Genomic DNA, 25,472 nt, shown 5'->3' on the forward strand with positions numbered 1-25,472 from the left:
GCCCTGTATATTTCACTCAGCTGTCTAAATGAGGTTTGTTCATATAGCCACTACTGTGCAGAATCAATCATGCCCTTCTGCACAGAATGTTAATTGTGTGCCTCTCAAAAAAAAATGGAGCATACCACAGAGGCCTTAGAAAAAATTCAAAACCAATTTTTTGGAATTTACAATAGTTTTTAAATTGCCATGTGAAGTAAATAGTCACAAACACAGACGTGATCCAGCTGCAATCCAGGTGCCTTTTTCAAGGCTGGGGAGAGAAATATTAAGAAATCTCTTTACACTTCCATCAATTGTTCTACACAACACTTCTAGAGCCAGCTGTTGAGCTGTCTGAGTAAAGAAACCCTGAGCACTCTCAATAACTAGTGTCTCAGTTAATTCCACACAAAACAGCCCATTCAAATTAACCTGGGCTGCAAGTCTTCGTTTGTATCTGACAGGGATTGGCTCATCTCAGAGGTAAGAAAAGAAAAAAAAAAAAAAAAGACACCTAACAGTTTCCTCATCTTCCTCATACCCCAAAGCAGGAAATAAATGAAGCTGGTTATTACAAAAGTAAAACTAAGTAGATGAGTGACAACTGAAAAAGTCTTCACCAAGTCAGCATCTAAGTGCCTGGGGCCCAATAGTCATGTCTGTTTCCACTCATATATTTTTTTTTCTTTATTTTACAGTGGTCACGTTATTAAACTAAAGATCATGTGCTTGAAGAGGGCAGAGATGCTTTGAACACACATGCATGTGTGCGCACGCGTGCATGCACACACACACACACACACACACTTGTCTCTTGCAGGGAGGGCAAAGAGCTGACTCCACAGCCAGACCCTTGAAGGATCCCATTGTTTCCTAAAAGACTGGATGGACATAGTGACAACCAGATTGCTTTCCACCACCAATTTTGGGAACATGTGAAAAATACGGTTTGCTGCTTGCTGGTATGTGGTCCGAGATGACTCATAAATCTTCCTTTATCTCCTTCGTGGTGTTAGCAGAAAAGGATGAGTTGCTTTTTTCCATCTCATTCTCCCGTCTATCTGTCTGTTAGCCGTGCCCTTGAGCAAAGATTACTGATGCCCTGCCTTTGATATATGACACATCACCCACAGCAGCTTTTCATCAAGTGAATTAACCTGGAAAAATGCAAACCCACCTGCCAGTTGCTTCCAAACTTTGCACAATTCCTTTGTGTACTTCCTCTCTACCATGCACTAGGCAGGAGGGTAACCAGAGCAAGCTAAAGAAATATGGAAAATTACGAGAATCTAAACTGGGGGCTCTATGAACTCACTCACTTGCTGGGAACAGGCTGTTTTGCATAAAGACTTTCAGAGGGAGTTTAAATGAAAAACCCCAGCTCAACCACAGTTTAGAATGCTTTGCACCTGAGCTGGAAAATGCCATTTTCCCCTAGTCATTTAGTCTGTGTGTCTGGAATAATGACAAGAATCTTGGCAGCCGTTGATGACATGGTTACAGAAACTATTTGGTGACTTCCAATCAATAATCTAGATGGGCCGGAGAGAAGCCTGGAGCAGGAAGGAGTGGGCAGGCAGGAGAAAGAGAGAGCTAGAAAGGGAGAGGCTAAGACAGGTAGGGAAAGCAAGCTTGAAATAAATCTGGGCTTTTCTACCTGCCCCACCCTCAGCCGGGTCTCCATGCGACCAGATTCACTGGCAAGCAGTTCCTGAAGTCTGATTATGATGCAGAGTAAACAAAGACAGCACGCTTGATACCTTGATGGAACTCCTAGTCTAAATGTTCAAACAGAAGGCATCTTGGAAAGCATCAGTTTGCACCCCTGCATCATTCATCTAGAGAGAGCTGAGGTTCAAGGACAGCCCCTGACCCATCCAAGGTCATTCCGCTAAGCATGGTGGAAACAGGGTTGGAAACCAAGTTTCCCAACTCTAGGGCTCTATCCAATACAACACACTACCTCCCAACCAGGTTTAGGAACACCTCTCCCCTTCTCGCCTCCCCCACACCCACCAAAAAAAAAAAAAATTGTCCTGATTTGAAATAGTTAGAACTCATTGCAGGGAGAAATAAGGAAGACTTCAAAACTAGAACAAAGCTAGACTGCATCTTTTGTTTACTCAACTCGTAAACTGTTTTGCTCGATATCATCCTTGATTCTGATAATAAAGCCGTTATTCTTTTCAAGGTGACTTGTCTACTGTGTATAACTCCTTGAAGGCTTGTGATGAGAGAGATATTCCTATAATTTAGTCTTTAAAAAATGAAAATCCAAAGAACCCAAACCATCAATCATAACTTCTCACCCATACTCTAATTTTAAGGGAAAGTTGCAAAGACTAGGTTTTTTTTTAAGGGCATTATTAAAAATCTTTCTCAGGGTAGTCCTGGGCTTATTATACATGCAGTTCTATCTTTACCTACATTTATATTTCTGGCCATCAGGAACAGATTTTCTGAAATGACTCCAAAATCTTTCATTGTCAAGGAAAGATTAAATTTTCTTATTCACTATACTTCCTATAGAAACAAAGGACATTACTGGATTTTAGAAAAACTTTTCACAAATAAAACTTGAACTGAAAGTGGTGTTTTATAGTTATCAGTTAGTCACAAAATTAAATTATCCAAGACACCCTGTTCTCTGAGCATTCTGGCTAAATTTGAAGATAGACATGAAAAAAGGGATAATGTATGCAGACCCAGTGACCAATTAGAATAAAATAGATCTCAAGCCCCCTAGGGAGTCCCTTTCTTTCTTGGTAGGGAGAAATGAAGCTTCCTTTCCTTGTGGTCAAATTAACACTTGTTCATAAAATGGTGCCCCACTGGCAGAGTGTGGTAGAAAGTGGGTGAACAGATTACTTTGAAGTTTCTGATAAACCTCATTATGAGAGGTCTCGTATATATATATGAGACCACATATAATTAACAATAAAATAATAATAACTAACATCTATTGAGGGCTTACTATGATGCCAGGGATTCTAAAAACTTTATCTGCATTGTATCACTTGATGTCCCCAACAATCCTATAAGGTGAATATTCTTATTAACCCCATTTTACAGATAAGGAAACTGTGGCTCAGAGAGGTTAATTACCTCATCCAAGGATATATAGCCATTAAGTGGGGGAGCCAAGATTTAAACTCAGGCAATCTGTCCAAAGTCCACAGCAGTTTACAAGGTGAATGTGACTCTGGTTTCTTGTGTCAACATTCTGCTCAAGTGCCTGGGCACTGCACATCTTCAGTTACAGCAAGGGTGCCCAATCTTTTGGCTTCCCTAGGCCACATTGGAAGAAGAATTGTCTTGGGCCATACATAAAATGCACTAACACTAATCATAGCTGACGAGCTAAGAAAAAAGGTCACAGAAAAAACTCATAATGTTTTCACAAAGTTTACAAATGTGTGTTGGGCCGCATTCAAAGCCATCCTGGGCCACATGTGACCCACGGGCTGTGGGTTGGACAGGCTTGATTTACAGGAAAAACAAAACATGGTCTGAAACCCAACCCAGTGTCAAAAAATAACAATGCCTATTCTGCTTGTTACTGTGCCCTGCACAACTGCCTCTTTCTTTGGGAGATAAAACCTTGAGATCCTTCAAAAAGTTATGCCAGGCCTGGCATGGTGGCTCATGCCTGTAATCTCAGCACTTTGGGAGGCTGAGGTGGGAAGATCATTTGAGCTTAGGAGTTCAAGACCAGCCTAGACCAGACTGGGCAACATGGCAAAACCTCATCTCTACAAAAAATATTTAAAAATTAGCCAGGCGTGGTGGCACATGCTTGCAGTCCCAGCTACTCAGGAGGCTGAGGTGGGGGAATCACTTGAGCCCGGGATGCAGAGGTTGCAGTGAGCCAAGATACCACTGCATTCCAGCCTGGGTGACAGAGCCAGACCCTGTCTCAAAAAAAAAAAAAAAAAAAACAAAACCAAAGTATGCCAAAATCTCAGGGAATTTGTATCTTTCTTAGGCTGCATTCTCCTTGCTTCTTAGATATCCTTCTTTTTTATTGTGGTAAAACATACGTACCATAAAATTTACCATTGTAAGTATTTTTACATATACGATTCAGTAGCATTAAGTACATTCACAATATTGTACAACTATCACTATTATCCATTTCCAGAACTTTTTCATCATCCCAAACAGAAACTCTGTATCCATTAAACAATAAGTCCCTGTTTCCCTGTCCCCCAGCCCCTGATAACCTCTATGCTTCTTTCTGTCTCTATGAATTTGCCTCTTCTAGGTAACTCATATAAGTGGAATCAGATAGTATTTGTCTTTCTGTGACTGGTTTATTTCACTTAGCGTAAGTGTGTTCAAGATTCATCCGTGGTGTAACACATATCAGAATTTCATTCCTTTTTAAGGCTGGATAATATTACATTGTAAATATAGGCTATATTTTGTTTATCCATTCATCTGTTGATAGACATGAGTTGCTTTCACCTCTTGGCTAATGTGAAGAATGCTGCCATGAACATGGGTGTATAAATATCTGTCCAAGACCTGCTTTCAATTATTTTGGTTACAGACCCAGAAGTGGAACTGCTGGATCACATGGTAATTCTATGTTTAACTTTTTGAGGAGGCCATCTTCAACTTTTAAAAACTATTTGAACATTTCTGAATTTGTGGTGAGTTCCATGCAGACAAGAACCTTAATTCTTAAGTATCTTTGGATCCTGGGGCCTAGAACAGTAAGATTTCTTATTGAATTCTCAATGAATATTTTTTATAATACAAAAATAGATTAAATCAAATTATCATTCTCTTGTTGAAGGCAGGACAGCACACACTTGAGGCATCTCTCCTCACCACAGCTCACAATGTGACTCAAGTCCACACAGATCTCTCATTACCTGATTTTTCTCCATCACAAACACATACACAAGCAAGTGTATGCCCTGATGCCAAAGAATGTCAAAAGGCAAACATCAAAAGAGGTGAAAAGAAGTCAGTAAAGGATTAGCTATTTCACTGATGGATCTGAGTTCCTCATCCACAGCCCTCATCCTTCCCTATCCACCCTGCCTGCAGTGAGGAGTGAGACAATCAGAAGAGATTCCTTTAAACTTTGCCCTTGCTGAGCTTTCTATTATAAAATATGGGGACAGGGGCAGGGAAGGGTGGTGGTGGTGATGGAAGGCCCTGCTTCTGCCACTATTCGAATATCAATACCTCTTTTAGTTCATTAATTCATCAAGAGGGTATTTTTCAACACATTAAATTCAATTTCAAAAAAGAATGAGCTGACACAGTCAAATGCACACGACCAAAATCCATAGTGGGCTTCCCCAGCTGCCCTTTCTAGCCACTCTCAATCCCATCTTGGGGGTCCAGGCATCCATTACCCAGCTAATTGGCAGACCTGACTTAGGAAGGGTAAACTCCAGCCTGTCATCTGGGCTTTTCATTACTTAAGTGCATTCTGACTTGAACTATATTAATGGGACTCCAAATTTTAACTATTGATGGCTTTCAATAGGAATTTACATTTCTGTCCTCCTGGGGCCCACAAATCACTAAATTCTCACCTGTGGTGAAGACAGCCACAACGGGGAATTGGTTTCAAAGACAGAAAGCAGTGATAACACATGCACTGCACTTTCCCATGAGCAAATACACATAATTGTCTTTTCCCTCTTGTTCTACATTAAATTTTCAACTGTTTACTACATCTTTTAATGAAAGCGGTGACTGAAATATATAAACATGGATACATAATTCCCAATGAACTGGTCTGAGTATAACTTGTAAAAACTGGATTAATGGTACAAAGCATGTACTTTATAAAAATAGCCTGTAGAAAAAAGCATTAAGCAATTACAACTCTAGCTCTGAAGGCTCCAATATTATAGGGTAATATTTCCTTAATGTTAGACTTCATTAACCCTAAGATAATCTCTCATAAATTTTGCTGATTTTTAAGGAGAAAAAAAAATTATGTTTATTAAACTACTGAATATGTTTATGAAAACAAGACATAATCTAGTGTCATAAACTTCTTGTCTTTATCTGAATGATCAAGGAGCTCATAAATAAAATATCACATAACAAAGTGAGTGTTAAAATTCATTACTGTAATAGCTATGTTCATGATCTATTTCATTAGCACTCCTCCTCTCCTTGGATAAATGGGCTTCTTAGCCTACGAGAAGAAAGCCATTTACAAGACAAAATACTGAGCTGCTTTTTCTCATTTTCCCTTATCTCTTCTATTCCTAACTTTCTAAATTAATTCTTCTCTTAAATCTTATTGTTCCTTCCAGTGTAACTCACAGTACCATTAGAGAGAGCAGAGAGAAATAGAAGCAAAGAAATGGGTCTATAGAGTATAAGTTAATTAGGGATCTAAGTGACTGGTGATGAGATTTGATGACACGGAGCCCCAAAGTGAATTTAGAAGCTTATCTTCTTAAAATATTTGAGAATAAAATACAAATAATAGAACTCCAAGAAATATTCAGTATATCAAGCAATCTACGCAAGCTTAATAACTAAACCCCATTTCCTGTTTAACTACATAGTGCAGCACCACTGTTTGTATCCATGTACGGAATTTGCTAACCTTTATCTTCAGTGATTTTGCAGGTAATTTCATTTTTACAGATGTGTGTACACACAAATACTCAGAGAGAAAGGTGAGTGCTTTCCTATGGTTTACCAAGAACAGATAGATGTGGATATATAGGACTCTAAACCCATAGGTGTAAATGTACCCATTTAAATCACCAAGTGAACTTCTTGACGAAAAAAAAAAAAAATACTGGCAAAGCAACAGTGGTTCTATGTCCCACCCCTGGAATTTGTTAAATCTTAATTCAATAGAGTCCTCGTATGCAGCATCCTCTACCCAGATAATAACCAGAGGATGCTGTTTATGATAATGGCAGAAATTAAAACAGAATTTTACAACTGCTGAGCTGAAAGAAGGCAAAAATCCCCACACGAATATTAAACAGTGTAAATAAAGAATCCACTTGTTTTTATTTCACACTTCATGCCAATTTATCTAGCACTGATTTACTACAAAGGCTACACTCACAAAACTCTACATGGCTGTAGATAATAAAAGTAATAATTAAACTCCACAAACACATGAGGGGTGTGGAGTAACAACATAGCTCCTGCCCTTAGGAAGCCTCCATTTGGCGGACCCAGCCTGGCATTTGCCTCACTGCCGCACAAGACAGACTGTAGAAATGCTCTACTAGTCCCCATACAGTGAGGGGACTGAGCAACGCTGACTGGGTCCCAGCCGGGGCTGAGGGATGAGATGACACTGAGTGGGGTCTTCAAGAACAGACCAGATCTTGATGGAGAAGGGATCTCACAGGGAAGGAATTTCATGGGCAACATTCCTCACAGTGGGCAGGAGACTGGACGTGAGAACTTAGTTTCTGACTTTTCAAACAGACTTGGCAATGGGCGGGAGCCCAGCTGGCCCTTCCCGAGAGGGCGGGAGCACACCCAGGTGGGGGCAGCAAGCCCCCAAGCAGCATTCCCGTCAGCCCCCTCACACCCTTTCCCTCCAATTACGACACCGGCCTCAGAAGGTCCCTCTTAGGGTTCACCTCCCTCACCAGGGCTCAATAAGAAAATTCCCTGCTGGCTGGGCGTGGTGGCTCATGCCTGTAATCCCAGCACTTTGGGAGGCCGAGGACAGTGGATCACTTGAGGCCAGGAGTTTGAGACCAGCCTGGCCAACATGGTGAAACCCCATCTCTACTAAAAATACAAAAATTAGCCAGGCGTCGTGACATATGTCTGTAATTCCAACTACTTGGGAGGCTGAGGTAGGAGAATTGCTTGAACCCAGGAGGCGGAGGTTGCAGTGAGCTGAGATCACACCACTGCACTCCAGCCTGGATGACAGAGTGAGACTCCATCTTAACAAAAAAAAAAAAAAGGAAAATTGTCTGCAAATCTGCCCTACAAACTTTACAATGCAGAGTAAAGTGGTCCACTTTAAATTAAAACAGCTGGCAATTATTGAGCACTTATTGTGTCTCAGTCACTGTTCTAAGTACCGTGTGTCTCAGTCACTGTTCTAAGTACCGTACGTACCATCTTAACTCAGTGAATTCTCAAAGCAGTTCCACTATGATCCCATTGCACGCATTGTTTTAAAAGAGGGAAAAGTGGTTAAGACACATGCCCAAGGTCACACAGCTGACAAACAGCCAGGCTGGGATGTAAACACGGGTGGACCAATGCCAGGGCCCCCACCCCTAACAACCGCATGTGACAGGGATCACTGCATGCTTTCCAAAACCCACTTCTTCAACTCCTGGACATATAGCTAGATGTTCTAACCTCCCTGCAGCAGGTGTGACCTGTGACTGAGTCCCAGCCAATGGCATTTGGGACACACTGCATCCCATCTCCAAGCCTGGCCCATCAAACCTCTCATACAATTTCCTAAATCCTCCCTCTTCCCCTGAGTGTTGACTGAGAGAAAAGCACCCAGCAGAGAACCTGAGGCCCCTGAGAATGGGGAAGGGATGTTGGGAGGGTAGCAGAAGGATAAAGGAGAGGGATTTTACGTGAGAAATAAACCTCTATTGTGCTAAGCCCTGGAAATTTGGTTTCTGCTTTCTGTCTTTGAAACCAATTCCCCGTTGTGGCTGTCTCTTCACCACAGGTGAGAATTTAGTGATTTGTGGACCCCAGGAAGACAGAAATGTAAATTCCTATTGAAACCATCAATACTTAAAATTTGGAGCCCCATTAATATAGTTCAAGTCACAATGCACTATAGTTCAAGACTAATACATGACACAAATCTGCCTCCTAAATCATCCCTCTGGCCTCAGTCCCTAAATGATTGAGAAAGTGATTCCAGAGTCATCATCAGGAATGTGGCAATTCAACAGTGATGAAGAAAAGAGTTTTTAGAATCATTTGAACCAAAGTTGGAATCCAGGTCCTCCAATTTACTAGCTATGGGCAAATTACTGAACATTTCTGTGCCTTGGAGCCCCACATGTGATACCAGCCCACATGACTGTTGTACAGATTAAGAGAAAACATGTAGGCAAAGGGCTTAGGGGAGAAATGGACACATAGAAAGCACCCAATAATTCTATCCTCATCACTATTATTGTTCATTAAGGCTCTCAAAAAGTGAGCATGTTTATCAGTTAGGATTATGTTCAGCTGCACAGAACAAAAACTAAACACTAAAATATCAATGGTTGGAGCAAGTCAGTTTATTTCTCTGGTACATAAAAGAAGTCTAAAGGCAGGCAGGCCAAGGCTGATATTGGGGATTTCCAGGAAGTCATCAGGGTCCTTCTAACTCTATGCTCTACCACTCCTAGCATGTAGTCCTAGTCCTCATGACCCAATATGATGCTGGCATTCCAGCCATCACAACCAGTTCCAGGCAGCAGGCTGGGAGGAATCAAAAAAGAAAAGAATACCCGCTCTCTTTTAAGAAGACTTTCTGGAAGTCCTATGCAATACTTTGACTTAGCCGCATGGCTACACCTAGCTCCTAGTTGCAAGGAAACAGTTACAAGGGTGGCACTATCCCAACTAAAAACCAAGGATTTTGTCAATGAAACGTTGAAGAGAATGGATATGGCAAGCAAACAGAAGTCTCTGCCCCAGCACAAAAATCAGTAAACAAAGACAAGCTACACTCTCCCTAACTAAAAAGTTCTGGTAAACTTTAAAGAAAAATATTCCACTGAGAAGCAAAGAAACATCTAGTACATATCACCACAGTTTCCACTCTTGCTCCTCTACAATCCATTCTCCACATGCCAGCCAGACCAATACATTTAAAATGTAAGCCATGGCCCCACTTAAAACCCTCTAAAGCTTCCCACTGCAAAGCAAGTGGAGGAATATGGATTTTATTTGTAGCATAAGGTCCCAGCTGGTCTGGCCCCAGGCACGTCGCTGACCCCATTGCACACCACAGCTGCCTGCTCCCCACTGCACAGCCTGGCTAGCTTTTGCTGCCGCTGCCGCGATGTTGCACCATGTACACTCCAAGGTTGCATCACCCTAGGACCTTTGCATTGCTTGCTTTCTTGGCCTGAATCTTGCTGCTCTTTGATCTTCTGTTCACTGGCTCCTTCTTGTCACTCGGATCTCAGCTTAAACATTATCTTCTCAGAGCTTTCCCTGATTCCCAAGTCACAGCACAGCAGATCACCTTACCTTAACTCTTAGTATAGCACTCATCACCATCTGATACTTGTCTTGTTTATACCTTTGTCTCTTTCCTCATTAGAATGCATGTTGCCGTTAGAGTAATGTCTGTCTTGTTGACTGTTCAAAAACTTGCCCCCAACCCCATCTAATGGAGCTCCTAATCATCATCTAGGCAGACATTCATTTATCTAAGAAATATTTGCCAAACACCTGCTATGTGCTAAGCACAATGACATGGTAACAAGATAGTGCCCCAAATGAAGCCCATTTGTACTACATAAGCTGACCATACCTACATTAACGGTGTTTCACTGTTTCATTTAACTAAGAATTTTTTCTGAGACCATGAGCACAATAAAGTGATGTGCAAAGAACAGAGTAAAGTGAAAGACTGCATCTATGTTGACAGTAGATGAAGGGAAGGAGAAGAAGTTATTTTTATGGTGTCCTAAGAACCCCAAAGTAGAAAGCAGCCAAAAGTTTAAAAAAACAAAACAAAACAAACAAAAAACTTTTCCATGAGGTCAAGAACAAAAGCTTGCCAGCACACCATCCACTATTAATTTAATCCTTAAAAAATTAGATTCATACCTATAGATACACAAGACTGTTTTCCATAGGAAATCCATAGAATAAAATTGCAGGAAAAGTTATCCAGCAACAATCTATGGCTCCTATGGACCGTGGATGGATGTGAGGCTGCAGCAAGAACACTCAGAAGATATGCAGACAGGCAGTGACTGAGAGAGAAAGAGGGGAGAGAGAGAGAAAAAATTCATGCTAGCTGGATGAAGGAAACAGGGAAAAGGGGAGAAAGAAGGAAAAACAAATCAAAGAAAGAACAGCTATTAAAAATGCTGAGTTGAAAATGTTTCAGATGGCCTCTGACATCTAATAAGTCATCTGTCTTTCTCAATACAGAAAAGTCATTACTTACTAGTGAACTAATACCAGCAACTGTGACAAGTAAAAACAACAAAGCCCATAAAAATATAAAAGTTCACCCCGTGCAGTTAGGCGAAAAAAAGAATGTATTCAATTTTTCAGATGAAAAACATTTGAACTGACTGAATTTATTGTAATGCAACTTGTATTATATGCTGGGAAAATGAGAAGAGAAAAAATATCCACTGCTCAGCCTGTCTTCAACTTTTTCTTGGAAAACAGAATACAATACGTTTTTTGAGAACATGAACTCTTCATAGAAACCAGTCATAAATATCAACATGGCATCCTGGCTACAAGCCATGAATTCCCATAACAGAAGCATGAATTAATAGCAGCATCTGCCCTGCCCACAACACCCCTATAAAACCACCTCTTCACGGGTATAACCTAGACCTAAGCACAGCGTGAGGAATGCAGGTCAGATAAAGGAAGAACTGGAGAGCCTTCAAGCTAACCAAAGGCATGGGAGGATTTTTCTTCCCTGGGCAAGGCTGGCTGGAAGCAGGAATGTGCATATATAGAAGAATAAAATTCAGGCACAATGACAGCACAAGGATGTCATCAAGGGCAAAAGGAACCTTGCCTTCCCATAGCTATAATTCACCATTCTGGGAAACATCTTTGATTCCTCTCCTTCATTCCCACAGTCAATCCACCAGCAAATGCTGAGCTATCTTAAAAATACAGCCTGAATCTCTTCACTTCCTTCCATCTTTACTGCCTGCTCCCTGGTTCATAGCACCACATCTATCCCATGAACCACCACAGTGACTTTGCTAACTGGACCCCCTTACCCCACTTCCATTCTTGCATGACTAATTTCTAACCTGCAGCCAGCATGGCTGTGAAAAACACAAATCAGATTCGATTATCCAGTTACTTAAAACTCATCTGGGCTTCACTGGTTTCCTATCACCCTTAGAATCAAAGCCAAACTCCTTTCTAGGCTCAATCCTCTACACAGGCTGGCTCTGGCCTCCCTCACCTCTGTCAGTATTCCGTTCCCCACCTTCCCAGCCAGCTCACCAGCCCCCTTTCTCCTCCTTGCACTTGCCTGGGGCCTTTGCACATGCTGTCCCCTCCACCCACACACACTTCTGAGCTTCTCACAGCTGCCTCCTCACCATTCAGCTCCCTGCTTTTTGAAGAGGACTTTCATGGCCACCATATCAAAATTAGGCCTCTTCCTCCAAATCACTTTCTATGCCATCACTCTGTTTTATTAGGACCATAGGAAATTGTCTCTTTTAAATTTATTTGTTTATCTATCACCTGTTTCCTCTAATTAGAATATAAGATTCCCAAAAGTAAGGTCCCCACTGCCCTTCGGTACTACTTATTCTCAGCACTTTCAACTAGTCCAGTGAGTGCCTGGCATATAAGGGTTCAACAAATATCTGCAGAATGAATGGATAAGTGAGATTGCAGTTTTGTAAGGCTTTAAAAATGAACAGGGTACCTTCAGATTATCTAACTTGCAACAACACCCATTTTACTTATGGAGGAAAAGGAAAAAAAAGTCAACTCATCTGCCACTACAATTAATACACAGCATGGTGCTCTCTTCTCCTATCTGAATCAGACACAATCTCAAACCACAGGCAAAGAAAACTCAAAACCTGAGGAAGAAAAATACTGTACAACCAGAAGAATCATAAAAGTAAGGTGGACACAGATCAATGGTAGCCAAAAGGAGCTATGCATGACGCAATTCAGACTGGAATTGGTCTTAGAATTGCAGGAGTAAACTCATCCAAGATAAACCCAGTAGCAACAAACCCTTAAACAAAAAGTAGGCCAGAAGAAAAGAAGCTCATTGGTTTAACACAGGCTTCATTTAACGTGATCCTAGAGTGTCAACCCTAACAAAGTCAGAACATACCTAAGATACAGATTTTGCTCCTAGCTGTTTCTAACTCTGCCTAGCTCAGTTGCTTAACATCTCTGGGTCTCATTTAGGAACAAACCAGCATGACCCAAAACTGTGTCATTAGTGTACACCTTCATGATGTCACCATACCAAGATATACCACATGTACTATTACTGAATATTTTAACTTCAACAAATTGATGTTTAAAAGACACATTGGCTGGGTGCGGTGGCTCACACCTGTAATCCCAGCACTTTAGGATCCGAGACGGGTGGATCACGAGGTCAGGAGATCAAGAGCATCCTGGCTAAAACGGTGAAACCCCATCTCTACTACAAATACAAAAAATTAGCCGGGGGTGCTGGTGGGCACCTATAGTCCCAGCTACTTGGGAGGCTGAGGCAGGAGAATGGCATGAACCCGGGAGGCGGAGCTTGCAGTGAGCTGAGATCAGCCACTACACTCCAGCCTGGGTGACAGAGTGAGACTCCGTCTCAGAAAAAAAAAAAAAAAAAAGACACGTTATATCACTCCCATAATAGAAGCCAATCTCATTTGCCAATGACCAAACAGAATCATATGTCTAAGTACCACGAAAACAAAAAATTATTACTAAAGGCCAAATAACTACTCCTTATCAGCTACTCTGAGCCTCAGTCCCAATCTTTGTTTATATATATTACAGTACAAAGATATTAAAGTGCAGCACCAAACTTGTCATTTTCCCCTAGATTTAAACTAAAGGATTGAAAGATAATTGAAAAGAGAAAAACCCCCTCATGTGTAAGTCCATGCCAGCCCATGCCTTGCCTGCCTCTGGATGCACAGCCCACTTCAGGAACTACTGGTTTGAGCACACAATCTTGAAGGCCTCCACTAAGGTACTACCTCTCTGTGAGTGAAAATCAGTACGTGTGATCCATTAAGGAGAGGAGCCGTGGATTTAATAATATTGATGGGTCTGAAAGGGGATGTCCTAAGAGTAAATGAGAAACAAAGATCACTGCAGGGGTCTGGGGGGTGGGAAGTGGAGGATAACAGTGATGGTGAGGACCATAGCAAAAGCCACCAACATTTATTTGGTGCTTACTATGGGCAAGGGCCATGCTAAGTCTTTGAATCCCCCCAACCCTTCTTTGAGGTAGATACAATTATTATTCTCATTTTGCAGATGACAAAACTGAAACTCAGCCAAGAAAACAAAGTTATTTTGATGTAAGTTAACTGAAATTATTTAAATTTATCCCAAATATATGTGTCCATGATCCACAGTAAGACGCAGTAGGTTAAAAGTAGGTTAAAGTTTCTATATTTGACTGGTTTTTTTTTAACCAAAAAACCAATAATTTCATATGTTCAAAGAAATACATTTTACACTGAGGCCCAATACACAAAATAAATACATATACACATGCATAAATATATACACATAAACATATACAGATATATGTGTGTATATGTACATATACACACATATATCTGTATAAATATATATCTGTATGTGTGTAGGTATGTATACCGTTGATCCTTAAACAACATGGGAGTTAGGGGCACCAACCCTCCACAGCCAAAAATTCACATAAAACTTTTGGCTCCCCCAAAAGTACTAATAGTCTATTATTGACCAGAAGCCTTACTAATAACATAAAGAGTAGGTTAACACGTTTTGTATGTTATATGTATTATATACTGCAGCCTTGCAATAAAGTAAGATAGAGAAAAGAAAGTGTTACTAAGGAAATCATGAGGAAGAAAATATAAATTTACTATTCATTAAGTGAAAGTGGATCATTGTAAAGGACATCATCCTCATTATCTTTACATTGAGTAAGCTGAGGAGGAAAAGGAAGGAGTGGGGTTTGGTCTTGCTGTCTCAGGGGCAGCAGAGTTGGAAAAAAATCCACATATAAGTGGATCCATGCAGTTCAAACCCATGTTGTTTAAGGGTCAACTGTATATGTATCTACCTGCATGTAATGTGTATGTATGTATAATTCTGTATATGTGTATAGATACACATACATATAAATGTATATATCTGATACAAAAGTTGCATAAACTAGTATTTATCCTAATTATGTGCCATAATTAGATCTCTCAGTGGCTGTATTCTATTTTAGAAGATAGGAGTCTTATAGAGTCTTATACTGAACATTATATTATTGAACTCTGGTATTTTCTATTCTGTCCTATTTTTTATAATGTTGGTTACAACCCACTAAATTGATTTTACAATTCACGAATGGGATGCATCTCCCAGCCTGAACAACAGTGATTTAAAGGAACTGTAATCATAATGAAGCAAACACAGTGCCATCTCGAGCTAGATGATGGTCAGCATCTCATGCCATCTCCCCAGGTTGTAGAAATGAGAAGCACAGGGCCTGGCCCTAAATGGTTTTTTTAATACATAGAAATTTCTATAATTGGACTCCAAGTGTAATTATTAGGCAAAAGAATATATAATGAATTCAGTTACACAGAGGAAATATAAGGAAAAATGAGTTTGATAGATGTCTAAATTTTTTCTTAAATCACTAAACAGGCCAGGCATGGGGGCTTACACCTGTAATCCCAGCACTTTGGGAGGCCAAGGCGGGAGGATCACCTGAGGTCAGGAGTTCAAGACCAGCCTGGCCAACATGGTAAAACCCCATCTCTAGTAAAAATACAAAAATTAGCCGGGTGTGGTGATGTGCACCTGTAATCCCAGCTACTCGGGAGGCTGAGGCAGGAAAATCACTTGAACCTGGAAGGCAGAGGTTGCAGTAAGCTGAGATCATGCCACTGCACTCCAGCCTGGGCAACAAGAGCAAAACTCTGTCTCGAAAAAAAAAAAATTCGCTAAACAACAATAAAAGCCTCTTACTTAAATATTTAAGTATGAAGATAAATAGCAAATGATAGCTCACAAATCTGAAGATGGTCGCCTGTGCAGAAAGGATTTAGACTAGCAGAGGGTGGAGCATGGCACTACTAGTTTTTCATTTATTAGAAGCCTTAAGCATAACAATACTATTTGTCTTTCTAAATGGTATTCTTATTTTATTAAAAAAATTGATTTAATTTTTAAAAATCAATCCTAATAGCAATCTGGTGTAGAAGAGGGGACACTCAATTGGGACTCTGAAAACCTACCATCTACACACTCAGCCTGGGAAAGCTACTTGACTTCTTGGGACTTTGCTTTCTTCTTACATAAAATGAAGGACTAGATTCTGAAGCTTCCTCTACGTCTAATTTTAGGACCCTACGACCCTAAAATATCTGATCATTTACAGATCATTTTAAGGAAAGGATACGGCATTCCAAGATCACCCAAATGGTGAAAACTCACAATTTATCACACAAAAAGTTAGACCAAAGATAGTGGTCTCACCATCACAGTAACTTAAGTAATCCCAGTTATCTCTTTAGTGGTAGTTACTCAATTGTGTTATTTCTTCTTCCTCTCAATATGGTCCCTATCGTATTTCATAAATTATAATTTTATGTTATCACATTTTTTTTGCTTGTTAACCACATGTTTTTCTCAGAGATTCTTTCCTGAGTGTTTTCAATGCAGAGGCAAAATTTATTTGAATAATACCATAATTAAATCTCTTAGCGGCTGTATTTTATTTTAGAAGACAGGAATTACATTCAACTTTTTTTATTGAACTGTCATTTTTATCTTAACTGTGGCTTAACCTCGTAATCTAATTATTTTTTCTAAACCTACTTTACAGCTAATAAAAGATATGAAAAATTAAATTACATAATAAAGCATGAAGCAAGTGTAGCTATCATGAGACTCTCAGACTGAAAAACTAGCATGAACTAATTTATACTATGGAAGAGCTGTTTTTCCCCATATTAAAAAAGATTAAATAAAAAAGCTCTTTAAATGGAATAATAAATCAGCTATTCTAATTTCCATAGATATCTTCAGAACCAAGGTTAAATCATCATCACAGAATACCAACTTCTCCATCACAGTAGAAAGGAATCACCCCAACAAGATCTACCCCTAAGATCTCTGTTTAAGGAAATTTATAAAAGAACAACTCCCTCTTCCTCCTCCTCTCACTTCCAAAGCTTTTAGTTTTCAACTCTAATATAATAAAAATTCTTTTTTCTTCCCTCTTTTCCTTTAGGATGTGTCCTAATTGTTTCTGTCTTCCATAAGGGCCATGTCAAAATATAAGCTCCCCCCTAAAAATAGCACTCTCTACCCATGCACTCTGAAACATCTGCACAGGTAAGTATTTGAAAAATGATCTTTATGATGATGAAATAAAATTTATTCACAGTGGTAATTCTTTGGGGCCATTAGGAATTCATTAAACAATACCTCAGCTCTAGAATCATCAAACCCTCTGACAAATATTTGTAAGAGCCTCTGCAAATAGGGACACCCACGTTACAAGGCAGCAGAAGCTACAAAAGTGTAAGTGTGTCTTTCTAATTTACACTCAGATTTTCCCGAGTCCTGAACTAGAAGTTCTGATCTTAGCAAAGACAGCAGATAATCCTTTCTTCATGGTAGTTTGAACGAAAACAATTTTAAGTAGTTTTACGATTTACCCCTTAAGTGCAGTGAACCAAGACCACCAAACTAGTTGCAGGGAGAATTCAGTGAGTTGGAATTGTATTGTTTCAGTTGTTTAAGCCAAACACCTCTGTCAGTCTGAAATTGAATTATTTATGTAATGACCTCTTACCTAATGTTTGTGGAGCATTTACACTATATAAAACATGGCATGGCATTAGGTATGATGGGAGATACAGAAAGTACCAAGCCTGCTCCTGCTCCCAAGAGAAGAAATGTTTATCTAGCTGGTGGTGACATGCCAATAGGAAAAGAAGCTGAACACAGTAACTTCACAGTGCAGAAACTTCCCAAACAAATACCTTAACCAAGTAGTTGAGGTTAACATTTCCAGTGAGAAGCCAGGCTGGTATCATGTCCCCCTTGAGATAATGTGATACCTGTGTGGTACTTTTCCCAAAATCTGTAACTCCAAACTAATCATGAAATAACACATCATATGAAACCCACGTTGAGGCACATTCTACAAAATACCTGGCCAGTATTTTGACTGTCAAGGTCATCACGAAAAAACAAAGAAAAGCTGAATTGTCACAGTCCAGCAGAAACTAAGGAGACACGATAACTAAAAGCAGTGTGGTATTCTGGCCCCTGGATTCGTTGCTGGAACAGAAAAAGGACAGAAATGGAAAAACCAGTGGAATCCAAATAAAGTCTGGAGTTTTAGTCAATAACATTGTTCCAATGTTTTCTTAAATTTGACAAATGGTGTCAGAGTGATAGGAAACGATAACACTAGGAGAAACTGAAATTAGGTTAGGTGAATTACAGGAATGCTCTATACTATCTTTGCAACTTTTCTGTAAATCTAAAATTATTCCAAAATATATTGTTTTTAAAATTTATTTTCAAAAGAAATGGGAAGATATAGGGCACAGGGTACAAAGTTGCTGTAATGTAGAATGACTAAGTCTAGAGGTCTAAAGTACAGCATGAGGACTATAGTTAATAATAAAAAATTAAAAGATACAAATTATGTTATGTGAATTTCACCCTGATTTTTTACGTATATGATGTGAATTTTGCCCCAATTTATATTATACACACACACAGAGAGAGAGAAAGAGAGAGAGATGATGATGAATAAAAGAAGATGAGTAACATGGGGGTATTAAAAAATCTACAGTTAGATTGCATCTTACAAAATTGACAATATTTGACCTTTTCCACCTATAAAACAGCATTTCATATGATTCAACCTAACACACCTCTGTGGGCTTGGGAGACGTCATGATAAGATGGAGCTTATGCTGGACATGACAGTAACTGACATAGCAAAAAGGACACATTCCAGGAGAAGGGAACAGTGTGAGCAGAGGTGGGGACGTGCACAGTGTGGTCAGAGATGGGAGAGAGACCTGCCTGTGCCTGTGCATGTCAGCAGGGAAGTGACAGAAAATACGCTGGCACAGGAAGGGCTTCAGGCAGGGAGACAGTTTAGGAATATAGAGGATCTGGGCTCTGAATCTGAATACATAGGAAAGAGCCTGGCCCTCCCAGTGGCCAAGAATGTCCCCTGGAAAGGACTGCAGCCTCTAAGGGACAGTGACACATCAAAGTGCCTCAATGGCCACATTTTCAGGTCCCGAGTGAACACCTAGCATAATAGAAAGATGACCGAACTACAAATTGGCAGATCTAAGTCCTGATTCTGGTTCCGCCACTAATGGGGTGAGAAACCCTAAACAAGTCCCCTCCTTCTGTCTCCATCTCAGGTTTCTACCCTAAAAAGGAGGGGAGCTGGATAAGTCGGTCTCCAAGGCCTGTTCCAGCTCTAAAATACTAACTCTGATGAGGAATAAAATATGTTTTCTGGCTCCTAGAAGCAACATGTGGTTCACTCAAGTAGAGAGAATGATGCAAGGTCCGTGAAAGCAAAAACACTGAGAATAAAAGGACTGTGTTTTTATACACAAGAGTCTATTCTTTTATGATACATGTCTAGACCCCTCTAAATATTTAAACAACAATATCATACCAGTATGAAACCTCTCTAAATCAGGCTCTGTGGTTAAGGAGGATATATGAACAGATGTGATCTTATTAAGGCCCTAATGTAACTCAAAAACAATTTGTCATATCTGACGGGTATTGTTAAATTATGTTCACCTGCCAGAGGCAACCAGAGAAATTACCAACCGCCTTTACTCTAGTGCTACTCAAAATTCTCTAAAAAGCTCCCATAGATGTGTCCAGGATATGTATTTTTTAAAATAGTAACCTAATTGTCACCAACACATAACAGCCAATGTTTCACAATTCCTTTTCATGTATATTTTATTACGGGGCCCAACTGTTTCAACACCCTAGTGGTTCAGCTTTAATGCAGCTCAGGAAACCCCCTAAGTAATATCACAAAATGCTTAACATCTGTGAAACTTGGACCCAAAAATGTTCCAATTTTTTCTTTGGGTTGGGGGGAGCGCTTGGGTGTGGGGTAAGCTGGCCGCGGTTTTCATTAACGACAATAGTGTTGGAGCTTACAGGTATTTTAATCACTTCTCAGGCAGGAAGAACATTTTGAGTTTACCTTCCTACATGCTCAGAATTCTTTCAAACTACCATCGCCATGCTTGCTCAGAGTCAGTTTAAACATGAGCCCATTTCCTCTTCCTTCTCTAAACGTTTGCCTCATCTCTCCTTCTTGCATTACAATATTTTAATTAAGTGAAACAGTGAAAGAGAGAGGAGAAAAATGAAGTGTGAAGCATGTGGTGTATTTCCCAGGCTATTTCAAAACTTCTCAGAACTCTTTGGTCTCCAGAGGTGGTTGAAATATTCTTTATCCCACGAAGGAAAGGATGAAAAATTGATCTCCTCCAAACTTCAAATACTGCAGATTTCCACAAATGCAGACTGTAGGAAAGAAAGGCAGGCTTAGGAGTTACCAGACGAAACAGGAAGCAGTTCTCAGAGGACTCACAGCTCATCCCAGGAAACTCCACGGGCAGAGCGTGTACACAGAGCCACCGGGAGAATAAACAGCGGCTCCACTTCTAAGAGAAATCAAAGCAAATCTCAGAGAAACTGAACATGGAGTCAAACCTCAGTAATTCGGATTAACTGGGGGGAAGGTCAGGTTGGATCAGGACAAAGCTGTGATGATAAAGTTTTTTTTTTTTCTTCCACAAAGTACAACTACATTTATTTCAAGGTTCACCCAACCCATCCTTCCCACCTCATCTCTTACCACCCCCTCCCAGCTCCCTCGCTCCCTTGTGGGCAGCTTTCGTCTCCACACAGACCGTAATCTTCCCCATCCTTATGCTTCTGTTCATGATGTTCCCCTTTTGCCTGAAATTCCCCAACCCCCACTGCCTACTTGGTAAACGCCTTCCCAATTTTCAAGACCCCACTCCAAATGTCACCTCCTAATCAGAATGAATAGCACTAATCACATAATGTTTTGTGCATACCAATCATACATTAAAGCGATTCTCACCTTGGCCAGCTGCTATTAAAGTCACCTGGAGAACATTTCCATACAATCCCAATCCCCATGCCAATCACCAGAAATCTGATCGAGTTGGTCTGAGGTACTCCCTGACCATTGGTATCCTTTTTACAAGTTTCTCAGATAATCTCAGTGTGCAGGCTGGGCTTCTAACTTTGTGTATAGAACTTCTCACACTGTTCAGAATGATTCACCTGTACCCCAAGAGCAGAGGGTCCTTGGCAAAGGCTTGCTGTAGGCAGGGATGGAGGACATGAGTCCTTCCAGAGGCTTCTGTAAGAAAAAGGAACTTCATGTGATTTCAACATGTGGCTGTCCCCATGTGGCTTATCATGAACACACATGTATTTTTCATAGTGTGCCTCCCATCCACCCCCACAGCACACCTATTCAAGTGTTGGGGGAGGACTCACCACTGCAGCTCAATCTGACTTCCCATTATTTCCCCACACAGTAGGCTCTTTGCCACCTGGATGGCCTTGCCCCTCCCTCTCCATCTTATTGAACTATCTGCCTTCTTCAAGGCCCACTGACCATTTTGTCTCCTGAAGCCTTCCTTTGCCTACTTCAACTCCCAAGGGTTTACTTTCCCACTCAATTCCCACTTAATTTAGCCCCTGTCCTCAGATGCCTTGATTGGCTGACAATCTCATGATATGTGTATGAAAAAACTTTGACATGGAGAGAGCAAGGAATGTGCATCTTACAGAGATTTTTACTTCCTGCCTATAATGCAAGTATCTTAGTCAGTACAGGCTGTTATAACAAAGCACCATACACTGGTGGCTCACAAACAACAGAAACGTATTTCTCATGGTTCTGCAGGATGGAAGTTCTTGGTCAGGGTGCCAGCATGGCCTGATCCTGGCGTGAGCCCTCTTCTAGGTTGCTGATAACTGTCTTTACATTCTGTCCTCACAGCACTCTCACGGATTCCTTTTATAAGGGTACTAATCCCATCGTTCATGAGAGCTTCACCCTTATGACCTAATCACCCCCCAAAGGCCCCACCTCCTAAAACCATCACACTGGGGCTTAGGAGTTCAACACAGAAATTTGGGGGACATAAACAAATAGTCCGTAACAGGAAGGTTGGCTGTGCGGCAGGTGCTCTACATGTGCTTGTTGATGGAACCTACCCAGAGTTGGCCCTCTTCTTTCCAGGCCAGGTTGCAGGACACCAACACGAAGATAAGGATTAAGAACGTGGTTGCTCTGAAAAATCCACAGCATAAACATCACACCAAATACCCTTGTGGTAGACAAAATCCTAAGATGACCCCATAACCCTTGCTCCCTTATCCTACTTCCATGTTTACGGAGGTTTCATGCCAAAAGGGATTCCGAAGATGAAGGTTACCAATCAGGTAGTAGCCTTAAGACATGGAGCTTATCTGGGTGAGTGTAACCTAATCATTTGAGCCTTTTTTTTTTAAAGCAGTGGTATCCTCTGGCTGGTGGCAGAAGGGTATGTCAGAGAGATCAGAAAGGTAAGGAGGAGTCAACACGAGAGAGAGTTGCTCACTTGAGATGGAGGCGGGCACGTGGTCTGAGAATGTGCCCTGGCCAACAGCCAGCAAGAAAACAGGGACCTCAGTCCTACAGCCAAAAGGAAGTGCATTCTGCTGATGACATACAGAGCCTGGAAGTGGGTTCTTGCCAGAGCCTCCAGAAAGAAATACACGGGGGCTTTTGACACCCTGATTCCAGCCTTGCGCTGTTTGCTATCTGTTTCCTATCTGATACTCTTTACCAGGCAGGCTTGCTGGGTTTCCCAACCTATAGCTAGTAAACTGTGTTGTTTCATGCTGCTAAGCTAGTGGTAGTCTATTACAGAGCAATCCCAAACCATCCCCACCCCACAAACTGGCCAAGTAAGAGATCTTCTTGTGACTTATTAAACATACCTTAATATATGCTTATCCTGATTAACATAAATTCCATACATATATATATGAATGACAGGCTTCTAAAAGAGTACACCATACTATATCAATGCAATATACTCTTACTATGCCTCTCAAAGTGTCATAATGGCCCTCAAATTGAGTGCTATTCATGATAGAGTCATTTATGAATTATTAGAAATTGAATCACAAATCAGGTCCTCTGTCTCAAGTGCTACTTACTAAGCACCACTATTTGCCAAGTCTGTTGCTGATCAACAGATGTTGGGATTCTTAGCTGAAATGCCATGAGCCTGATATCTGAAGAACACACAGCCAGGCACATGGTACAGTTTCCACCTCTCTGTGTAGGGATAAGGGGGCCTGAGTGCTCAAGCCAATTTCTTAGGAAGCCAATGACTCTAGCACTTCTTAGTGGCCACTGTTGCCTGGAGATGGGGAAGAGACAGGTGGTCACAGAGGGGCCCTGGGTAAAGCATTATCTACATCCACTTTCCTGGCGTCTCCCTAAATCCAGACATCACACAGGGCTGCACAAAAAGTCAGCCTCAACTGCCTGAGACTGAGAGCCACAACCACCCAGCCCCACCAGCCTGTGATGACCGGTGATGCCGCAAGCAGACACCCGTGTTCCCAGGAGCCATTCCCCAACCCTGGAGAGACATCACCTGCCAGGCCGCTGCCCCTCAGCCACCAGCTCCCATCTGTCTGCGTCAGCATTTGTCTGAACATCACACCTCCATCATCTACAGGGGAAATTGATGTCGACGGCATGGGAGAGGAATGTAACTACAGCCTATTCTAAAAGCACGCATTTATTTTATTTTATTTCAGAAATGTATGCATTATGTATGGCTGTACATAAACGTTTTTATAGAGCCTCTTAAATGATTTACCATGAGGTATGTGTTGATTACAATCTCTGCTTATTTAAGAGAGCCTTATTTACCCCCATAGTATTTAACACATTGAGACATGTTTCAACAAAGAGTGACACCAGTAAACAAAAGTTACTGATCTACCTCATGAGTTATAAAACTTGTAACATGCTGTAAACAGCTCTGTCATTTTATTTCGCATATTGCATTGTGTGTGCTGCCTTATTTATCTAGTGGTAAATCTTTATGTATCACAAATGCTACAGAAGGCACAACAGATAAATTACCGACAGACACTAACATCTGACTAGTTAATCAAACAAATAGGACATGTAACAAAGAGAAAAGCTATAAATATTGACAAGCTGCTTCAGTCACAAAAACATTCAATACTTCAGTTCTCAAGTGTGAGTTTTATATCAGTCCCCTGGAAACAGTTTGTATCCTCCAATAAATTTTTACAGTTGATTCACCTGCCTGATACCCCTCAGCCATTTCCTTCAGAAGCTGTCAAACCCGCCAACGATAATATATGGCCCGACCAACAAGAACAGCTGTAGCCATTCTCTCCGCAGTTTCTTGCACCCTGTTCTGCATAAAATAATACATCAAGATTAATTGATTTCCCGTCAGTCTCACAGAACAGAAAATTAATTTTCATGTAGCTATTTTCCCCAGCATATGAATTTTGTACATGGCAAGTAATTTAAGTTTTTAATTATTCATGAGCAAGGAGGGGGTGGGGAGAAACATGGTAAAGTAAGCTTGCAAAAACCCCAAGGCCAATCTCTGGGCCTGGGTTTGTGCTAAGGCAACAATAGCATTCGCTAATGCCCATATAAATAATATATGTATTAACATACATCTTAGTACAACACCAATTTCTCTCACTCTGACCCGAGACTACCAGGTCACCCTGCGGTACTTTGTCAAAGTCGCTGCACTGGCTACATGTGACATGCTGTGGGAAAACACAGAACATGTCAGCCATATTGAGGTGACCTCTGCCTGCCTCTCACAGTGGCCACACAGCCCAGGCCTGATAGGAGGTAATTTAACGGTCAGTGTGCGAGTGGGACCAAGCAAAAGTTGCTAATCAGCCAGGTGCTACCTCAGCAAGTCTTCCATTTGCAGGTGCCACTGACTTGTGAACGAGAAAAATGTAACCAGAAAATAGAAAGAGAGCGTTTGACTCACTCTGGCCCCATCCTTCACAGACTCTCGGCAGACCAGCTCGAGAAAAACTGTCTCCTCAGGAAGGGAAAAACCACAACATGAGCACCTCTGGCAATCAAGCATATTTGCTAAAATGCAGACAAAAATGCTCCCACAGTGCCTCCTTAGAAATTTCGCTGGCATACTTCATATAAACTGCAAGACAGGCAAACGTGGGGCGTTTGCCTCGAGTCGTGGAATTTGATTTAACCCCATTAGGACCAAACCTAAACTTAGCATCTCACACAGCACTCTTGGGCACAGAGGAATCAGCCACCCAAGTCAAGGCATTTTGGCCATTTATTTATCAATGACGTCTTCTGCCCTGAATGTTAAGATTTCATGCAAAATTGGGAGATCACTATAAACAATTGGTCTTTTCCCAGTTGCACAATTAGACTGCACTATCACCAGTTAAGAATGGCAGAAAGAATCTGA

The 25,472-nt window shown here is 40.9% G+C and overlaps 1 protein-coding gene across 2 annotated transcripts in view; it reads right to left on the reverse strand.

The window, feature by feature from the left end:
* Positions 1-25,472, reverse strand: part of LRMDA (leucine rich melanocyte differentiation associated) — a 1,127,899-nt gene that overhangs the window by 800,969 nt on the left and 301,458 nt on the right. Inside the window, exon 1 of one of the 2 annotated variants that reach the window (XM_063670439.1) lies at positions 21,023-21,191. The exons of the other annotated variant lie outside the window; for it this stretch is intronic. Coding sequence (XP_063526509.1) covers positions 21,023-21,081 — 59 coding nt within the window. The 5' untranslated portion in view covers positions 21,082-21,191. Of the gene's footprint in view, positions 1-21,022; positions 21,192-25,472 lie in introns of those variants that run through there. 2 annotated transcript variants of the gene reach the window in all.

This window comes from Pongo pygmaeus, chromosome 8 (assembly GCF_028885625.2).
Source record: "Pongo pygmaeus isolate AG05252 chromosome 8, NHGRI_mPonPyg2-v2.0_pri, whole genome shotgun sequence".
NCBI lineage: Eukaryota > Metazoa > Chordata > Mammalia > Primates > Hominidae > Pongo > Pongo pygmaeus.